Source organism: Apteryx mantelli, chromosome 17 (genome assembly GCF_036417845.1).
Source record: "Apteryx mantelli isolate bAptMan1 chromosome 17, bAptMan1.hap1, whole genome shotgun sequence".
Lineage (NCBI taxonomy): Eukaryota > Metazoa > Chordata > Aves > Apterygiformes > Apterygidae > Apteryx > Apteryx mantelli.
Genome location: NC_089994.1, coordinates 15,831,839 through 15,851,652, shown reverse-complemented (window position 1 = coordinate 15,851,652; position 19,814 = coordinate 15,831,839). Strand labels below are relative to the sequence as shown.

Here is a 19,814-nt window from a genome sequence, read left to right as displayed (position 1 = left end):
GGGTTGAGGCTGGTGGCTGCGATAGCTCCATGGTTAGCGCTATGGGGCCGGGCCCTGCGGCCCCGTCGGCCCCACGGCGCTGCCGCCGGCGGCCTGACCCTCGGCAGCGCCGCCCCCCGCGGGCCTCGGCCCGCCCCTTTCCCCGCGCGCACCACGGTCGGCCCGCGCGGGCGCGGCACTCCGCGCTCGCCGCCGCTCGGCCGCCCGCCGCCGGAAGCAGCTGGCCGCGCTGCCGGCGCGCGCGGGGCCGCTCCGCCACGGGCGCCCAGCGGCGGCCGCGGCCCCTCCGCGCCCCTCCGTGCCCGCCATGGGCTCGCTGTTCCGCGGCGAGGCCATGTGCCTGGCGCAGCTCTTCCTCCAGAGCGGCTCGGCCTACGAGTGCCTCAGCGAGGTGGGCGAGCGCGGCCTGGCCGAGTTCCGCGATGTGAGTACCGGGGCCGAGGCGGCTCCCTGAGAGGAGGTCAGCGGGGGGGGCGGGGCGCGGGGCTCTGCCCGGGGCCGCTCTGACGGGGGGATCCGCGGGGGCCCCGGCGGCTGCCGGTAAAGCGGGGGGGGGGGCTGCGGGGGCGAAGCTCTTCCCGCAGCCGGGCCGCGGGCTTCCCCTCGCCGCCGTTGCCCCCGGCGGGCCCAGGCCGCGCTCCGGTGCGGCGGGAAGCCGCTGTCGCGGAGCGCCGGGCGCCCTGAGATGGTGCGGGAAGGTGCTGCGCGCTGGCCGTGCCCCGTCTCCCCCGTGGGAGCGGTCCAAACCTCGGTGTTTTACAGTTGGATCCAGCGGGGGAACCCGTTGCCCGCCTGGATCCGCACTGATCTCTCTGTCTGTGCTCGGCTGCGCTGAGAGATCAACAAAAACATCTCAGCTGTTCCGCGGTCTTAGTTCTTCCGTGTCACACGCTCCCAGTTTGTAGAATATGTCTGCGCCTGGAGGATGCAGTTCACCTTCGGGGAAACCGAGGGCCTGACTAATGTCAAATGGGCTGGGTGACAATTAACTTTGTTCGTGTTTTGTCTCGTCGTAATTACACGATCCTTGCTTGCTGACTGAGACTTTGGAATTTCTTCCAAGCGTTCTTCAGAAACGTAGGTCATAAAATCTTTGCGAGGAAAGCGGGAGAAACTTAAATTATCGGCTAGTTAGCAAGTATGGCAGGTAGGAGGATATAAGTCTGTAAAGAGTCCTTGCGTGGGTGTTATGTTTAAAGGCAACTGATGCCATTCGAGATATCTGACATGCTGTTTTATTGCAAAAAAAAAAAAAAAAAAAAAAAAGCATTGCTAATTCTGATCTTAAAGCTAAATGTGTTGCCAGAGGCATTGCACACTCATAACATGGGGGAAGTGTGTAAAAAAAAAAAAAAAAAAAAAAAAAAAAAAAAAAAAAGATCCATTTACAAGTAACTTTTTGAATAGGTTCTCTGGAAATTAATAGCAAAAATTTACTTGTGTTTGTTAATGTGAAGTCTTAAGCACCATTCCAAAACTGCAGAAGTAAGATCAGGAGGGATTTCTCTAGTAGACCTGGTTATTTCTGTATTTGAGTAAAAATGGTAAAAGGCATTAATTATTCTTCTGTAGTAAAACCTTTCTCTTTGAAGATATTTTTATTTTTCACTTTTGTTTTTTTATACCTTCCTAGCTGAAAACCACTTTGTACAAAGACAGACGTCTTTTTGAAACAGGCAAAGACTCTAAGCTTTCAAACTCTTCCATGTAGAGGTAGACTGATTTAAGTCAAGTATTGCTGTGTACAATAAGTACAAAATTAGCACCATGAAGTCACTGACACAGCTATGTTCCGTAGGGTTGACTGTTGTTTTGAATACCTAATAAACATTTTGTCCTCTTCTCCAGCTCAACCCAAATGTAAGTGTGTTTCAGAGAAAATTTGTGAATGAAGTAAAGAAGTGTGAAGAGATGGAAAGAATACTTGGTGAGCTTTATTTACATGTCTGCCATTTCTCATCTGTGGGTCTATTAAAGTTTGCATCATTGAGTGCAACGAGCTTTCAAATAATTTTTTTTTTTATTTTTCCCATTGTCGTAGTGTCTGAGTGTTATAGAATCTTACAAAATTTTCATATATATGAAAATACATACACATATATACATGTATAAGTAAATTCTGTGTTTAGATTTTGAGAGTCAGAAGTTGCTTGTTTGGCTGTAGCACTGAATTGAGTCAGAACATAACAATATATTCCTTAATCTATATTGATGTGTTGTGTGGTTTTTCAGCGTATCACTTAATCAGTTTCTTGTTTTTGTGAGCTGTAAAATATAGTTACAGTACAACAGGTAGGTGTTTAAATATAAGTTTTTTTTAAAGCTCAGAGTTGAAGAAGAGTTACTAATGTGTTGCTGGTAAACAGTTGGGACCATTTAAATATTCACTGCTTAAAACTCTGTTAGGAGAAGGGAACTTTTATTCTGGGTATTCCTTTAGTTATAAAAAGAGCCCTATTTTTTATGTTGTGTCACTCAGTGCTGTTAATACTGAACTCAAAGTTATTCGTAATTGTATTCACCCGGTAGTTGATTAATAGATGAACGGTATATAAAGCATTAAAACCAAGATGCGGATTACTTCTGTGTGACCCCAGGAAAAGTTACTGTTGAAGGAATCTCTTTATTGGAATCTCTTGTGAGAGGCATGTGCTGGTCATGCCAAAGCAGCCCAGGAGCTATCTCAGCAATCTCATTGCTCAGCGTGAGTTGCATTTGTTGTCAGGGTTACGTAAGCCGCCTTGTTTGAACACTTCTTATTTCAAGCATGGGTCAATGAGCAGAATGTCAGTTTTTGCCAGATGGCACGATTCGCAGAAAGTGGCATCTTGCTGCAACAAAGAGATACTATGAAATGTTAAAAGCTTCTTAAAGTACTTGTGGTTGGAAAATTTCAGTCAGAGGACTCTGAAGACATCTTACTTCTTCCACCTTCCGAGAGAAAAATGTTTCTTTGCGTTGTATTCCTAGCACGCTATAAGGCCCTCTATTTTTTTTCTTCTCTGGAGGGCTATTTTTCCCCCCTTCTCTTTTCTTCTTTTTGAAGACTCTGTATGTATTGTTGTCTAAATAAATAAATAAATAGCTGGGCCTGATGCTGCAGTGTGCTCAGTACCCTTAATAACACCTGAAGGTCAAATACGCAGCATTCTAGGAAGTATAATGCAATGCAGTTTCCTTTCTAAATCTGTTTTTCTTCTTACTCTAGGATATCTAGTACAAGAAATTAAGAAGGCAGATATTCCCCTTCCTGAAGGAGATGTTGCTCCTCCTGCCCCCTTGCTGAAACACATTTTAGAAATCCAGGTAACTTTTTCATACCACAGATGCCAAAAATGTAGCACTGGATTTTGGAAATTTATTTTAAACTTAATCACTTATTATCATTTATGACTTAACTTATATGGGGCTTGGAGGAAGAGGGAAAAAAAGCCTTTGCTTTCCTTCTGTCTAGGCTTTTTCCTTTCTGCTAGTGTTATTTCAAAGACTGCAGTGAGCATTTGGTATTGACACAAAATCCCTGTGAAGGGACAAAGCTAACTCATGTGGGTTGTAGTCATCTGTTTTGTTTTGATGGATTGACATATTAGACTGTTCCAGGCAAGTTGTTATCTATAAATGTAGGCCTCTTCAGCCTTGTAGGTTGCTTTGGGATTTACCGAAGACTTTTTCTGCATCCAAAATTTTCCTGGGTGATGGGAGTTTTACATGCCCAAGGCTCTACAGGTTCCAGAGTTGGTTGCATAGCAAAACATGGTGCTATTTTGTTAAGATTTCTCTGAATGCTTTTCTGATATTGCTTTAGAAGTAGAAGATTGTAAAATGCAAATATAATTTTGAAAAACACTCTGTTTTGCTGTAATTCTCTCAATAGTAATGGTGCTTTGCACCCTGTACTATTCCAAGTTCTAATTCCATTTGTTTTGCTTAGTTCAGATGCAGATTAAGATCAGAACAGCAGATTTCATGGATGCCTGTGGAGGATCAAGTTTACTAAATACAAAGCATTGTTTGGCAGACTGAGGGATAAAAGCAGTGGTGCTTAAGTTAATTAAGAAAGTGGGAAATTTTTCCATTGCTGAGGCCAATTAACTTGTGCTTAAAATTCATTCTCCCCCAATTTCCAGAGTGGTGTAACTGATTCTGTGCCATTTTTTTCCATGTCTTAGGAACAGCTGCAGAAACTGGAGACAGAATTGAGAGAAGTAACAAAAAACAAAGAAAAGTTGAGGAAAAACCTGCTTGAACTGACAGAATACACATGTATGTTGGAGGTCACGCAAACCTTTGTCAGGAGAACGGCTGAGGTATTGCTTATGCTGTGTGACTAGGATTGTGTTCTTATGTCACATTCTTGTCGTATACTGTTAATGTTCTACTTAAGTGCATGATTTGGTGTAGGGCTTTACAGCACTTTACCTTATTCATTATTATTTGCACTCAATGCTGAGAGATCCCAGCTGACAATCTGAGACTCTCTTGTGCTAGGCTGTGTATATGTGTGTGTCTGTGTATATGTATATATATCAAAATATAGCCCTGAACTAAGGAATTTTGATTTCTTTGGGGAATCATTTAATGAAGGAATGATTTGTGTTATTTTGATGCACAAATTGTGCTGAGAAATTTATCATATAACTTTTGCAACAGTATGTATAATTAATATATGCTGAGAGTGGTACGCTTGAGATCTCAAATTCTCCCTGTTCTCTGAATTTTACACCAGAAATGGTTCTGTATTTTTATTGAAATCTAGTTAGTTGTTTAGAAAAAACCCAAGTATTTTAGTTCATTTTTTATCCTAAAGAAGAAAAGCTAATTAAGACAATCTTTTCTCATTTGCTAGTATGAATCCCGTTTACATGCAAATTATGAAGAATTCCCATCTGTGGAAAATGAGCCTTTAGCGGATTACAACTGTATGCACAGGCTGGGTGCCAAGCTGGGGTAGGTACGGGTCAGTGTGGGCATGGCAGGTTGACGTGATGTGCTGTTTCAAAACTGCTTGTGAGTTGCTATAGATAATGGGCTCCCTCTTCAAGAAAGAGGGTATGGTGTGACTCCGGTGATTTTGGATGAGCCAAAGCATTTTATGTTGGCTGAGAATCTAGCCCAAATGTATCTTTGTGACAAAACTGGATTTTTTTGTAAACATTAAGGAATGAATAGGACTGCACCAAAAAACCTGTAACTAAACTTACACGAAACAAAGCACGTGTGTTAAAGAAAATGTATCCTTGCTCAAAACAGGTACTCTGTACTACTGTTCAGTCTCTGCTTTCTAGGATAAATGCATAGCGTTTTAATCAGCTGGCAGTGACATGTGAATTGTAAATGTAACATTATTAATAGTATTGCCTATGTGCCCTTAAAATGATCTATGCGTACTGCTCTCCAGAATGTCATTATGGGAGACTACCTTACCTAAAAAAAAGTACTAATAACCTTACTACCACAGAAAGAATTGATGTTAGGTGTAATTCTAGCTGTGTGCTCAGGCCTACAGTTGAGCTGTTTTCCAAATAGAAACTGTCTGTATTTTATATACCAATAAGCTCCAGCTTGGAGTGATGCTTCTTTATCTAGAGATGCAGATGTTAAATTACCGTGACTACGTGAGCCTTAGTGATGATGTACTCTTAGGTTTTAATTTTTCTTGTGGATTTTGGCTTATTTTTCACATTTTTTTATTTTCATAGGTTCATATCTGGTTTAGTTCACCGAGCAAAAATTGAAGCATTTGAAAAAATGTTGTGGAGAGTCTGTAAAGGATATACTATTCTTACATGTGCAGAGTTGGATGAATGTCTGGAAGATCCAGACACAGTGAGTAAACATTGTAACTATCAGTTTATCAGTTAGTACTAATACTAGTACTCTTCATACAACTTGGAAAAATCCCTGGTCAGGTCTGCAAGGAACCCCTGGAGGGAAGTCTGTTTTAAGTATGAAAACTTCGAAGAGTTTAAGATTAGTGGTTCTTTCCCTTCATAACTATAGGAGTAGCAAATTAAGTTTTTATGGTTCAGCTTGATGAGAACTTTATTGTGGAGTAGTAATGACTTTATGACCAGCAACCTTGATCAAAATACGTGGCATAAATGGCTGTTTGGATATTTATTAACTAGGTCTGTACAGTGCTGTACCTTTTAATAGTCTTTTTATTTGTTCATTCAGTAGTTAAGGAAAAATGTCTGGAATGGAGTAGGTCTTCCATGAAGATTTTTTTCTGAACTTATAAAATTGACTTTGTAAACCAGCAGTTATGGCTGCTTAATCCATCTGTACTTTGTATTAATTTAAATTCTGCCTTGGCAGAATTTTTCTGAGATGATGAAATATAATCTTTTGTTTTCCCTGAAAGCTTTTTCCGAGGTGTTGGCATATTTTATTTTTTGGTCGCCTTTAAAATGGTGGAAGGTTAATGCTGTTAATGGTGTTTTCTCTAATTACTCTTTTTTTTTTTTTTTTTTTTATTTTACTGTATAATTTTAGTGTAGTGGTATTATAAGTCAGTTAAACATCATTGACTTTTTATTTTTTTAGGGTGAAACCACAAAATGGTTTGTGTTTTTAGTGTCCTATTGGGGTGAACAAATTGGCCAGAAAGTTAAGAAGATATGTGACTGGTAAGAAGTAAGACTAATGTACTAATTTCTTTACACCTGGGTTCTGTTCTTGTTTGATTATTTCCCCCCTACTCCCCTTCCCTGGAAATGTTGATTTCAAGAGAAGTTTTTCAAGTTAAAAAAAATTTTTTTTTCTCCTAGTTGCTTCTAGCCTTATAATTATGTAATGTACAAATACGAATGCATGAGTCATTTTATCTGCAGTCCTTATTAAGTAGAGGCAGAACAGTGACTCTCTCAATTGAGTCTGTTCCATGGTTATTAGATGATGTGTTGCAAATTTGACTAGGGCATGGAGGGTTGGCTGCTTTGTTTGTTTTAGCAATTCGCTTGTTTAATACAAACTTCTGTATTTCTGTAGCTATCACTGTCATGTCTATCCCTATCCGAATACCACAGAAGAGCGCACGGCAGTTGTTGAAGGACTAAACGTTCGTATTCAAGATCTTCATACCGTGAGTAAATTACAATAGTATCCCCTTTGCTGCTGTTATTGCACTACAGAAAATCGCTTAACATATCACAGTATTAAATATATTAATATGCTTCTAAAATACATACAGCTTTGGACCTGAACTTGACTGTGTACATATATCCCTGGTCTCATGTTGCACCTATTTGTTAAACTTGAGGGCACTTGTGTTGCCTTCTCTTTTAGGCAAGGGTTAGTGGGGCCTCTTAAAATGTGACCCACTGCTGGACAAATACTAAGTGCTTTTCCTGTGGTTAACATGAACTGTGCTGCATTTTCAATTAAATCTTTTTTTTTTCTTGCACACAGGTGCTGCATAAAACTGAGGATTACTTACGCCAAGTCTTATGTAAAGCATCTGAATCCATCTATACATGGGTTATCCAAGTGAAGAAGATGAAAGCCATTTACCATGTGCTCAACCTGTGCAGTTTTGATGTCACAAATAAATGTTTAATTGCTGAGGTTTGGTGTCCAGTGGCTGATCTGCAAAACTTGCGCCATGCACTGGAGGAAGGATCAGTAAGTCAGTTGGACACTCACTGATGTTAAAAATTTTTTGTCTTGAACCAGTAATACAGATAAGAAAATTATTTAAAATAGGGTAAAAGGAAGCACAGGCAGATCCAGGTCTCTGTGGACTCATATGAAACAATTTATAAACAGAACCTTTAGTGTTGATGGGGACTTTGCTTGAACAGGAACTCCTGTGTTGGGCCCAAGTCTGATGGCGCTCACAGTGCTGCTTGCAGTCAAGTAGAAGGTGCTGATTTCCTTGTATGAGTTGTGTTGAATGCCACTCAATCTTTTTGTTTTTTAAGAGGGAATTTTTAGTAGCGAATCTTTGTTTTATAATATTGACTGATGGTTCTCATCTGGTATTTCATATAATGTAAGGGTTAGGTTATCGTACATAGTCTTTTTAGAAGAACATATTAATGTAATTTTTTTGTTTTCTAAAGAAGAGACAAAGTGATAAATGTTAATCTTGAGGGTTTTGGGGGGATGTTTCAGGGTCAGTGAAACTGTTGATTAAGAAGATATTTTCACTTTGATCAGATTACACATCAACTGGATTTTCATATAAATATTTACTCCCTTTCTGTCTGTAATTAGAGGAAGAGTGGAGCTACAATTTCTTCATTCATGAACACCATCCCGACAACACAAACTCCTCCAACTTTGATACGTACCAACAAATTCACCTCAGGGTTCCAAAACATTGTTGATGCATATGGAGTTGGGAACTATGGGGAGGTTAATCCAGGTCGGTCCTCTGACAGCTGAACTGTGTGAGCTGTACTGCCATTGCTGCTTGACTTGATAGAAGGTTGTGTATTTAAATACCTTGCTGAACTGGACTCCAACCAAAGGAAAATGTTGACACCCGTACTGCTTATGAGTAGCTGTTTTTAAATTTCAGTAGCTCATCAACAGTACAAATGGTGCTCCAAGCAGTAAGATGGGATTTGTTTTTTGAACCATTTAAGCATTTAAAAATATTGATAATAGCTGTGTAAGGTTCCTTTATATGCTTTTCCTTGAAAAAGGTATTTAGGAAAATTAAAAAAAAAATTTTGGTAATGGTTATTGATCTTACTTAAGTATGGAGCTTGTCACTTGAAAAAAAATTCAGCTTGTTGTATAGCCCTGTTAGTTTAATGCCCTTATTTGTTTCTGTAGCTACCTTGACTATGACAGTATCATGTCATTCTGTATGGGAGAATGTAAGTTATAGCACAGAGTCAAAATCGTCATGGGGAAAGAACTGAGTTTTTTTCTGGGCTCTTTTTTCTATCCTCAGAATTGTTAACTAATGCTCAGCTGTGGCATTGTCATTACTAGTGGATGTACATAAGCAAGATTTAAAGCGAGTGAAGTTTATAGCACACTTATTAGCGAGGTGTGAAAGGTGTTTCAAACTGTAAAACTGAACAAATTTTGTTCTGGAGTGATTGAGAGCTTAAAACAGTTGAATTACTTAGGCAAAATTTAGATAGCAACATTATCTGCTGTGTTACATGCCTGAAATCTGTTACGTTGCCATTGCAGCTCTCTATACCATCATCACTTTTCCCTTCCTGTTTGCTGTTATGTTTGGAGACTTTGGACATGGTCTACTAATGTTCATCTTTGCACTTCTGACAATACTATATGAAAACCACCCTAGATTACAAAGATTGCAAGATGAGGTAAAATGAATTACAAATAACTACTCCCATCCAGCAAGATAACTTCAACTGAATAGTCACTATGTTTCTGAAAACTGGTATTCTTTATGCATGTATTGGACTTCTTTTTTTTGTCTCAGAATTTCCTGTGTTTTAAGCTGACATACTCCACTTCAGATGATTTTTCAAATTTCATTTTCTTTTATTGTTTCTGAAAAGGAGTTGTAGTTTGAAATTGATGTAACTATTTTATTATGGTGTGGGCTTGAATGCAGGAAGGCCTGCATCTATCATTAGAATTATTTAATTAAGCGTGGCCACAAATGACTACCTCCTTGAAAACCAGTCTTGGGGAGGAAATGCAGCTTACAAAGACTGCTTGTTGTCAGCAGTAGTAGTAGTAGTAGTCTCAGTTTGCATTCTGGGAGCTTGCATGGGGACTTCAAATCTCTGCATTCAATTTAAACTAAAGTTGTCATTCAGAAGATACTTGTTCCTAGCTCTATTTTCCAATGCAATCTTCACATTTAAATCTCTTGACATAAAGCTGTGAATGTGGAGAGATGAATCACACCCATTTAGTGATTGCCATTTGCAAATTGTATATTCACGTCTAACTCCAAACTCTGTGTTCCATTTTGATTAGCCTTAGGTTTCTTCCTATTCCTTAATGACTGATGACAATAATTTTAAATTTTTAGAAGTTTTTGTGTGGCCATAAATGTGCTTTTTTTAGAGATGTGTAGATAATGATCATTGACACAGCAGATGATACTTTCTTTTTTAAACGTTTACAGATAATGAAAACATTTTTTGAAGGCCGATACGTTATTTTATTGATGGGTCTGTTTTCTGTGTACACTGGCTTGATCTACAACGACTGTTTTTCAAAGTCGTTAAATATATTTGGTTCTGGATGGAATGTTTCAGCAATGTTTGAACAAAAGGTTTGGCGGTGAGTAGTATGCCTCTGTTTGCTATACCATTAAAACTAATGTACTTCCCGGAACAGTTTTAACTCTTTCACCCACCCATTTTAGCTATCCTTTTATTGAGAACAGTAAGTAAATGTAGTTAAGTCTACTGAATTTTGTTGTTAAGCTAGCAGGTGCTAGCGGGCTAAGGGCTAAATGATGCATCTACAATTAAAGAAGGCAGTAACAGTCTATTTAAAAACAAAAAATCAAATTGCTTATTATCCTAAATTAGGAACTCTACAGAGAAGACAATTTCATTCAAAACCACTATGAGAATTTGATTATATTAAATAAGATATTAACCTGATTGACTGAATTAATCAGTGCTGCTTTACCGGGTTGTGTTTGGGTCATGTCCTCAACCAGCTGGCACATTTTCTAGAATTTTATCATCAGGTGTAGAAGACACAGTCTCCTCTCTGAACACATGCTGTTGCAATGTTCTATTGCTACCTGTTAGCGAGTAACTTTTGGTGATGGAAGAAGTGCAGCTGGCACAGTATCTTTTTGTTGATAGTAAAAAGTCACATGTACCTAACTTTGAAGTGGAATTTCTAGGGTATATTCAGTCTCTAAGCCTCCCCATGTGTTTTTGACATCTTTCTTTCTGTGGTCTCGCAAAGGTGGTGTTACTGTGTGGTTTCCAGTCAGTCATATAAAAACCTAACAGAAAGAGAAAGGACTCAGTCTTGTGGACTATCTTTTTTGCTCATAGAGAGTACACTGCCTCCTTTGTTATGTCTGTCTTTATGCTAATGGTTCTAGTTTGTCTCCAATTACTGTATCTCCCAGGAGAGGTGTTTGAAGATATATTGAAATCCAGTCTTCTCAGCCTACCCAAGTTCCAGCCAGAGATTAACTCAGGATGTTTACTGTCAGCCTGCATTTTTCTTTTAAAGTGCTTTTTACAACTATACTGCTGTAACTATTGAAAATAGTTATGCCAAAGATTTTGAGGGAATTAAAAACACAAGGCTAGTTTTGGAGAAATTTGTCCTAGGTAATTCTCTGGGAACTTATAGCCAAACAGCGTTAGCATCTGCTGTAAAATTATTAGCAATTACTGAAATAAGTTAATTACCTAGCAAGCATTAATCTATGCACAGCTTTCCTTTAGAGTTTAAAAAAAAAAAAAAAAAGTAGAATTGTCAAACCTATTTCTTCACAAAATGGGATAACCTTATTATTTTAAGGTTTCATAGCCCTTTGGTATTTAAATGTTTACAGCTTGCGTTTCATTTCACCTCAAAAACAGGAAGTGTTTTAAAACAGTGGAATGAAGAATACTGACTTTGGTTCAAATGTGCAGTTTGAGAGTGCTGTTAATGAAAAACTATTTGAAGTTACAGTGGAAACTCATCCAAATGGAAAAAAAAAAAAACTTTGGGTGGCTGAAGTTTATATAAAAGCAAATTGTGAGCTTTTTAAATAGAATTATGTGCTCAAGGGGAATAGCAAATAAAATCTAAACACTTTCCTTTCAAGGTCACTAGTGCAAAATAAACCCAGATTGTGAATGTCTGTTTTTTTTTGTTTTTAGTACCTATCTCTTTGGTGCTTAGAAATCCTTTTATTCTTTTCTCAAAGTCTGACCTTAGATAAGCTAGTCATTTTAATCTTTCTTATAAAGGAAAGCAGGAGTGACATCCTGCAGAACTGAAAGTGTATGTTGTCACTTCGTTTGAGCACCTTCAGATTTTATTGTGTTTTTCTTTTTTTTCCTTCAGTCTTGAAGATCTGAAGTCTAATCAATTTTTAACACTGGATCCAAATGTTACTGGTGTGTACAATGGAGCTTATCCCTTTGGTATTGATCCGGTTAGTTTTTTTTTTTTTAAGTTATCCATTTATGATGATCAGTTATCTGTAATTTAGATTTTAGTATGTGTATTATGAAGACAAGCATACTATGACAAATACATGTCTGCTTCTTCTTTCTCCATTTAAAAAGAGCTTGTCCCTTAATGAGTCAAAGAAAGATTAAACTCATTTCTCAAAACTCAATTTCATTTGATATCCAAGGAGAATTCTGGCCTCCTAACAGAGAAAGGATACTGTTTTATTCCATGTACTGCGCTCTTCTGAATTGCCTGTTTTATCTTTATTTCATCTTCAGATCTGGAATTTGGCAAGCAACCGTCTCAGTTTTCTAAATTCTTTCAAAATGAAAATGTCTGTGATTTTTGGAGTGACTCACATGACATTTGGAGTTGTATTGGGGGTCTTTAACCACTTGTAAGTACAAGAAGCTAAGATAGTAACATTCTAATTTGCGTCAACTCTTTCTGAATAATAGTTAATCTGGTATGAGAAACTGGAACATTAAAAAAACAAAACAAAACATGAATAATTGTAATTATGAAAGCCGTTCTTAAAAAAGACAGTAATGGAGAGGTCTTCTTTCCTGTAAATAAAGAGATTGGTCAGTGTTAAGCCAAATAATCTGAAGCCATTGATTAATAAAAGATTTTGTTTCACCGGGGTGCTAAGTGGTCTTAATTTCCACTGAAATACGTGATTAAAATTTCTCTGAATTATGAAGGAATCCGTTCTGGATTCTAATTTCAGTCCTGCTCTTTAAAAGTGCTAGGCACTGTTCTGTTTTATTGAAATCATTTAAACACCTTAAATGCATGAGTCCTGTATTTACCTTGATGCTGCTTTGTGAAGCTTATTTTTCTTTTCTTTTTTTTCCCCATTTTTATCTTTTAGACATTTCAGGAAGAAGTATAATATTTACTTGGTTTTTCTTCCTGAACTTCTATTCATGATGTGCATCTTTGGCTACCTTGTGTTTATGATCTTCTTTAAGTGGTTAACTTACTCTGCCCAGAACTCTACATCTGCTCCTAGCATTCTGATTCAGTTTATTAACATGTTCCTATTTCCTGGGAGTGAAACAGAGGTCTTTTATACCGGACAGGTTAGTAGTGTTGTAACAAGCTTCAGCAGATTCCGTGTTCCCTATGCAGATAATATTTACTATTAATAAAAAGCTGATGGCTAAGTGTAGTGCCCTAGGAAGGGGAATGTATGAGACTAAGGGGAAATTAAACAAACATTATGATTAATAATAATTTTACTCTTAGATTGATTGTAAGATTTCATGTAGTGACTTGTGAGAACATCTGTTTCTAGAACAAAATCTCCTAGTCCTTATTAGGACTGGTTTGATTTCAGCTTAAAATTAAGGCTAGGAATATTCTTGTAGTTTTTTGATGCTCTCCTGTGTACTATAAATAATCATATTAAACTGACTATCAGTAGTGCCCTAATCTAGAACCAAGTCCTGAAGATGCTGGCTGTCAATAACCCCATTTAAGGTCCTGATTAAGTAAAATAATTATGTGCATGTTGAACTTTGAGTACATTCCTCACTCCCACTAAAATCAGTAGTAGTTTTCTTATGCTCATACAGCATGTATGGGAAGGTTTTTTAACTGTTGATTTGCTGGTCTGATCTAAGTTTCTTTGTCTTTTCCACTCACAAACAGGTTGTTTTACAGAAGTTTTTACTTAGTCTTGCTTTACTTTCTGTTCCTGTAATGCTTTTTGGAAAACCACTTTATTTATATTGGTTGCACAATGGAGGCCAAGGCATTGGAAGGTACAGGGTAAGTATTGAGTGACGTTTATTTAAACATCTCCTTTTTAGATAATAGGGAAGTTTTATTGGCAAAAAAAAAAAAGGGGGGGGAATGAGGGAATTTTTTAAAGAAATATCTTTCTCAAATGTATTTAACTTTTTTCTGATTGCATGTAATAGTCTTTCCCGAAACCTCATTACAAACTATAGGGTAGCGCCTGCAAACACTTACACATCTGACTAGTTATGTGAATATTAACAATATTGGGCACTTTGCAGATTAGCACTACTGGAAATGCTAGTGAAGCCTAGGAATAATGTGGAAATACTCTTGGGCATAATTAGCACGTAGAGTCCTCATAGTCAGTGCTTCAATAGGCCATTTATTTGATGCAGTATTACTTGTAGATGAGTTAAAGTTAATTTCTGTTCTTGAAAGTGAAGTTCTAGAACTTGAGCTGGAGATGTAACAGGAAACTTTTCACTAATTTGGTATCTCTGTATGTTTTCCTTACAATTTGCTTTAAAAAAAAGTGTTAATATGGAAAATAAAGTATTCTTTGGATCAGTACTTCCCAATCTTGGCAGTGACTACTTGTTCTGGCTCACATTCATTCCTGTTATACATTTTTTTGTAAAAATCATAGCCTCTTATTCCTTAGGAGGCGTTATGACCCTTACATGGTTTATGGTCCAGTTGCAGCTTTTCTCTTCCTTCCCATTTGGTTCCAGGTAGAAAGAACTGCAGCAAGAATAAGCGTATGTTCATTAGTGCACTTTTTCCATCCCCAGAAGTTTTCCTGCCTTATGCTATTGGATTTCTGGTTTCAGGGGCCAATCCCCTTATGGCATATATAACTGATCATGTGTTGGGAAACAATGTTCTATTTCAAACAGTCTAGAAGAATTCAGCAGTGCCTTGCATATAGGACAATGCCCATAACTAAATATTTCTGCTGAAATTGGAAAGTTTTTGACTATAACTCATAACAGTGTTTTGTTCCTCTAGCTCTCTGGTCCTTTTGTCCTTGAGAGTGTTATTTTCTGTGACCACTTTAAATTTATTTATACCTTGTAGCATTAAAGTTGACACTGGAAAGTCCACTTAGCAAACAGACATGTTGTATTTCCATTTTGTGCAGAGTGGCTACAAGCTAATTCGAAAAGAAAGTGAAGAAGAACTTTCTCTGCTGAGGTCTAATGATGTGGAAGAGGGAAGCAGTCCTTCAGACAGTGGGCACAGAGATGGGGATGCAGAGGAGGTAATGTTTTTTTACTTAGTCTCTAATTAGTGTGTCTTTAGAAGCAAACTGAAAGTGAAAAATAAAGAAGAAAATCTGTATGTTGAGTCCCTGGAAGTGTCCGGGAATGTCAGCTGAGCCTTTATGAAGACCTTGATGACTGAATGCAATTTATGTATTTTTATTTAATGCTGTTTTAACATTATTTCTTATATTTAGTGTATTAGTTCAGATTGTTACAGTAAACCACAGTATATATGTAGCGGAGAACAGGAAGATTGCTTTATTTGGATCAGACTATAGTTTTTTTTAAAATGAAGAAGCAGAGTATTTGTGTGTGTGTGTGGTTTTACTGATTCTTGAAATTAGGACAAGAAGACTCTACAGCTTCCTGTTCTTTAATCTTGTTTTTTTCATCTAGAGAAAAATCATGTATCTGAAAGTTAGATCTTGTGAGAAGGCATGTTGCCAGTGGGGACTGGGAGACATGAGCTGCATTCCTAGTCCCAGCTATTGCTTCAGTATAGTTTGGCCAATCTTTACAAGATGACCGATTCCACTGATTTCATGTGAATTGAAAGATAAAAAAAATTGCTTCAGTTTCCCAATGTGCAGTGCATGTCTAGTGCTTGCTTCACTGGGGTAGTTGATTTTTACCTGTTATGTGTACCAAGTTCAAGAATTGGGTTGCTCAAATACAATGTGTCATAGTTTAATTCAAAATAAGTGCTGGAACTTACAGTAACAGTATTAGTTTTGGAACTCTTCGTTAGCAACAGGTAACTTTTATAGTATTAATAATAGTTATTTTTCTATCACTAGCATTACTAATAATCCTGGTTTTAAAGATGCAAAAATTGTCATTGTAAGCTTGTGACATCAATAGAATGGGATTTAGAACTGACTGTTTTACTACTGGTATTTTTCAAATATGAGATCATATTCCTGTTGAAAACATAAATTGTATTCCTTTTTATCAGCCCATAAAGTAACTGAGAAAACTATTTGGAAAAATTGTAACATCTGATTTTTTTATTTTTATTTTTTTGTGTTGTCTCTGTAATAAGGATGTAAAGCATAGCAGATTTTTTTTTACTTGCCATGAAATGAATGTATTAACATGTAATAGATTTTTTTCTTGTATGTATAATAAGATTTGTAGATTAATGTTTTTATTCTCTCATACTGTATTGTGTTGTTTAAATGGATACAAATGTATTTTTATATTTTAGTTTAATTTTGGAGATGTTTTTATGAATCAAGCAATTCATACCATTGAGTACTGTCTAGGATGCATTTCCAATACAGCCTCGTATCTGAGACTCTGGGCGCTAAGTCTTGCTCATGCACGTAAGTTTTTATATGTATCTGATTGTTAATGCCAGTTAAAATTATACTACTATTACATCATCCTTTTATTAATTAAAAAAGAAATTTCCTGTTTAAACTAATCACGATCTATGGAAAGCCTGCAAACTGAAGCTGTGAAGTTGTACAGTTTCTGTATGGAAGCTAGTAACTTTTACCATAGATTGTGCCTGGTTGTAGGGAGGGTGATTCTCTAAGCACAGGTTTGTCTCACATAATAGACTATCAGGATTCACAGAAGGATTTTATGTCTTCCATTGACCAATTTGGAAGGCATTTAGGCACTTGCTAAAGTTTTAGTGTCACAGTCTAAACTGTTGCCCATGGTAAATCTTATTTTGAAACTGTTGTGAAACATACTATTAAGTATTTCTTGGAAAAAAATTAACTACATGCGTAGTGTTATATCCCGCTAAGAGGCTTACACATGACAAACCTGTTTGGCAATTTTGTGCTACCTATTAAAAAAAGAAAGTGTAAAAATACTTGCGTAGGTTCAGCTCCTTGAGTGCTGGATATCTAAATAACCCCATGCAACAGTGCAGCACTCCAGGTTGGGGCCGACTGACTAGAAAGCAGTTTTGCAAAAAGATCCTGTTGGAAGAAGTTGCATGTGAGTCAGCAGTGGGCCCTTGTGGCCATGAAGGCCAACTACATGCTGGGCTGAATTCACTCCAGTAGAGCCAGCAGGTTGTGGGAAGTGATAAATATATTGTTGTATTCAAGACTTGTCAGGCTGAATCTTGAGCTCCCCAGTGCAATCAAGACACTGACCAGCTGGAGTGAGTGCAGTGAAAGGGGACCAGGATAGTTGGGAACCAGAGCCCGTGATGTCCGAGGAGAGGCTGAGGGAGCTGGGTTTGTTCAGCCTCGAGATGAGATGGCTCAGGGAGATCTGCAGCTACCTACAGGTGATCGTAGAGAAAATGGAGGCAGATTCTTCTTGGAGGTAATGCTAGAGGCAGTGGACATAGGTTGCAGGAAAGGAAATTCCGATTAGATACAAGGAAAAAATTCCTCATGGTGAGGGTGATCAGGGACACAGGGATGGGCCTGGAGATGTGGAATTTCCATTCTTGGAGTTACCCAGAAATTTGACCAAAGCTCTGAGCAACTTTGTAGGCCCTGATGTAACTTCAAAGTTGGCTCCGCTTTGAGTACAGCGAGGGTTGGACCAGACTACTTCCAGAGATCCCTACAACCATTTGTGATCTTCAAAGGATGTTTTTTTTCTTTTTTGGGAGGTGTTTGCTTATAATTCCCTTGTTCAGCAGATCCAATAAGGCTGTTTAAAGTAGGATACAGATCAGTTATAGTAGCTTCCTGGGTGAATGTATGTAATATCAAAACTAATTATGAAAACTTTTTTTTATAGAGTTATCAGAAGTTCTGTGGCAAATGGTGATGAGAGTGGGTCTTCGCGTGGATACGACATACGGTGTTTTACTGCTAGTCCCTGTTCTAGCATTTTTTGCTGTGCTAACAATTTTTATTCTTTTGGTCATGGAAGGGCTTTCTGCTTTTCTCCATGCTGTACGACTTCACTGGTAAGTTTTAACTCATCAGTTTTTAATTATTTCACTTTAGTGTATGCTGGCTTGTTTAGAGGAATTTTTGTGTCAAAATATTAGGTGCCTTTTTAGAAGAGAAGTGTAAAATTTAACAGCCTTATACTACTGAATAGATTTATCTAATCACATTAAATAAATGGTCTGTTAGTGCAATTTGATTATTCTGCTGGAATATTTTCAGAAATGTCAGATATTATATCGGCTTATGATGTATACTGACTTCTACCATATTCAGAGTTGATTTTGGTGCAAATTATAAATGATTTATAATATTTTGCCTTTTCATAATGCAGAATATTAGTAACTTAGGTAAATCTTCTTAATTTTGGTCTGGTTATATCATTGAAAGACTCCAGTCCATTTTATTCATTTGGTTCAATAGAACATTTGTATTAGTGAACAAATTTGTTAAAATGAGGCTGCCCTCCCTTGTGTATTTTAATCACCTCATAATCTTAATATCATGAGTTCTGCTTGTGAGTGGATTCAGTGACTATTTAGTTTGAAACCTGATGGAATTTACAGTATAAGGGAAATATATAGTATATAAAAACATGATGTAATCTATACACCTTATAGAGTACTGTCATCATTATGCTATAAATTTGCAAAGCAGTTAATTGCAACTAACTTTAAAACAAATTAATAAAGGAGACAGAAGTGAGGAATGGACCTTTGTAGCAGAATATCTGTCTGTTTGGGTCTCTTGAGAAACATCAGGTCTGCCTGTGCTTGACAGATCACACAGCCGCACAGAAAGCCTAAGTGACAGGGTTAGGAGTGGTCTTGTTTAGCCTTTTGGGTTGCGCAGTTCTGTCCCTTGACAACCAGTTGTTTTGGATTAATATGTAGGTTCTGTTTTTGTCTCATTTCAGGGTGGAATTTCAGAACAAATTTTACACTGGTGGAGGATACAAGTTTACACCTTTCTCTTTTAAGCACATTTCTTTACATTTTAATAAAGATGATATGGTATAGTTTGGTTGCTGTCAGAAATGTTTGGAATTGTCTGCAAATAATCATGTAACTGGATCTCACCTATGAATGGTTTCTTGTAGGACAAAGTGTTTTTCACTGATTGCCTTATAATGCAGCCAAATAATTGTGTAATATATACCTCCCATACAAGTGCATAGCAGATCTGGAGCATCTTGTAAAGTATACAGGTATAAAATGTACATTTTTCTTGATAAACTAATGTTGTAAATTAATTTTATTCTAAAAAAAAAAAAGTTGTTACTGCTTGTTCTAAAACCAGTGTAGGCATTTTCTTGTTGAGAGGATGTTTATTTTCTTGAATTATTACTTTTAAGTTACCTGAAAGTCTTGTCATCATATTATATGAGCAGCAATGTGTATTTAATCACATATTATTAAGCAAGCTACCATCTGATGCAATTTGGAAGCAGCTGAGCAATGCAACAAAAGCACTGTATGTTCTCAGTATTTATTCCAGGAGGATTACTAAGTATAGTATAAACTTGTACATAGCAATACAAAATGTGCTTTCTTTTGGCCATATTTAAAACTGCACCAAAAATGTTAACTTTTTATTCAGAATTCTGCCCGGAATTATTGCTTAATATTTCAGAAGCCACAGTGCTGTTCAGTTTTATGGAAGGAGGCAGGACTGTCAGGGAGGATTTGGAGCATTAGCCCTCTCTTTTAGGCCCGTAGTGAAGCGTTTTCTGGTGCGTGTGCCCTGTTGTGCGAAGCAAGCTGTGCGCGCCCGCCTGGTGCCTCGGTGAGCGCGGAAGTGCCCCGGGAGAACGGCCGTGCCCTCCGGGAGTCTTGGCGGG

General features: G+C 37.7%; 1 protein-coding gene across 2 annotated transcripts; it reads left to right on the top strand.

Annotated features, from left to right (window-relative positions):
- The first annotated feature begins 235 nt into the window (after positions 1–235).
- ATP6V0A2 (ATPase H+ transporting V0 subunit a2) lies at positions 236–19,352 on the top strand. Of its 2 annotated transcripts, none has more exons than XM_067307396.1 (20): positions 236–424; positions 1,849–1,927; positions 3,209–3,306; positions 4,170–4,307; positions 4,847–4,947; positions 5,700–5,826; positions 6,547–6,629; positions 6,991–7,084; positions 7,411–7,623; positions 8,218–8,368; positions 9,154–9,293; positions 10,070–10,227; positions 11,977–12,067; positions 12,366–12,484; positions 12,962–13,172; positions 13,744–13,863; positions 14,978–15,097; positions 16,309–16,426; positions 17,820–17,991; positions 18,891–19,352. In XM_067307396.1, exons 1-20 carry the CDS (start codon positions 308–310, stop codon positions 18,991–18,993), a joined length of 2,553 nt encoding a protein of 850 aa, XP_067163497.1. In that variant the 5' UTR covers positions 236–307; the 3' UTR covers positions 18,994–19,352. The 2 variants fall into 2 exon arrangements, with proteins under 2 accessions (XP_067163497.1, XP_013814121.2); XM_013958667.2 differs by lacking the exon at positions 236–424 and adding an exon at positions 578–1,077.
- The last annotated feature ends 462 nt before the right edge of the window (positions 19,353–19,814 follow it).

Bases quoted from the DNA above. Each gene is read 5' to 3' on its own strand.
- ATP6V0A2 (XM_067307396.1), top strand. From the start codon at position 308: ATGGGCTCGCTGTTCCGCGGCGAGGCCATGTGCCTGGCGCAGCTCTTC. The intron at 13,173-13,743 runs GTTAGTAGTGTT...ACTCACAAACAG, and splicing joins AGGTCTTTTATACCGGACAG to GTTGTTTTACAGAAGTTTTT. The intron at 16,427-17,819 runs GTAAGTTTTTAT...TTTTTTTTATAG, and splicing joins GCTAAGTCTTGCTCATGCAC to AGTTATCAGAAGTTCTGTGG.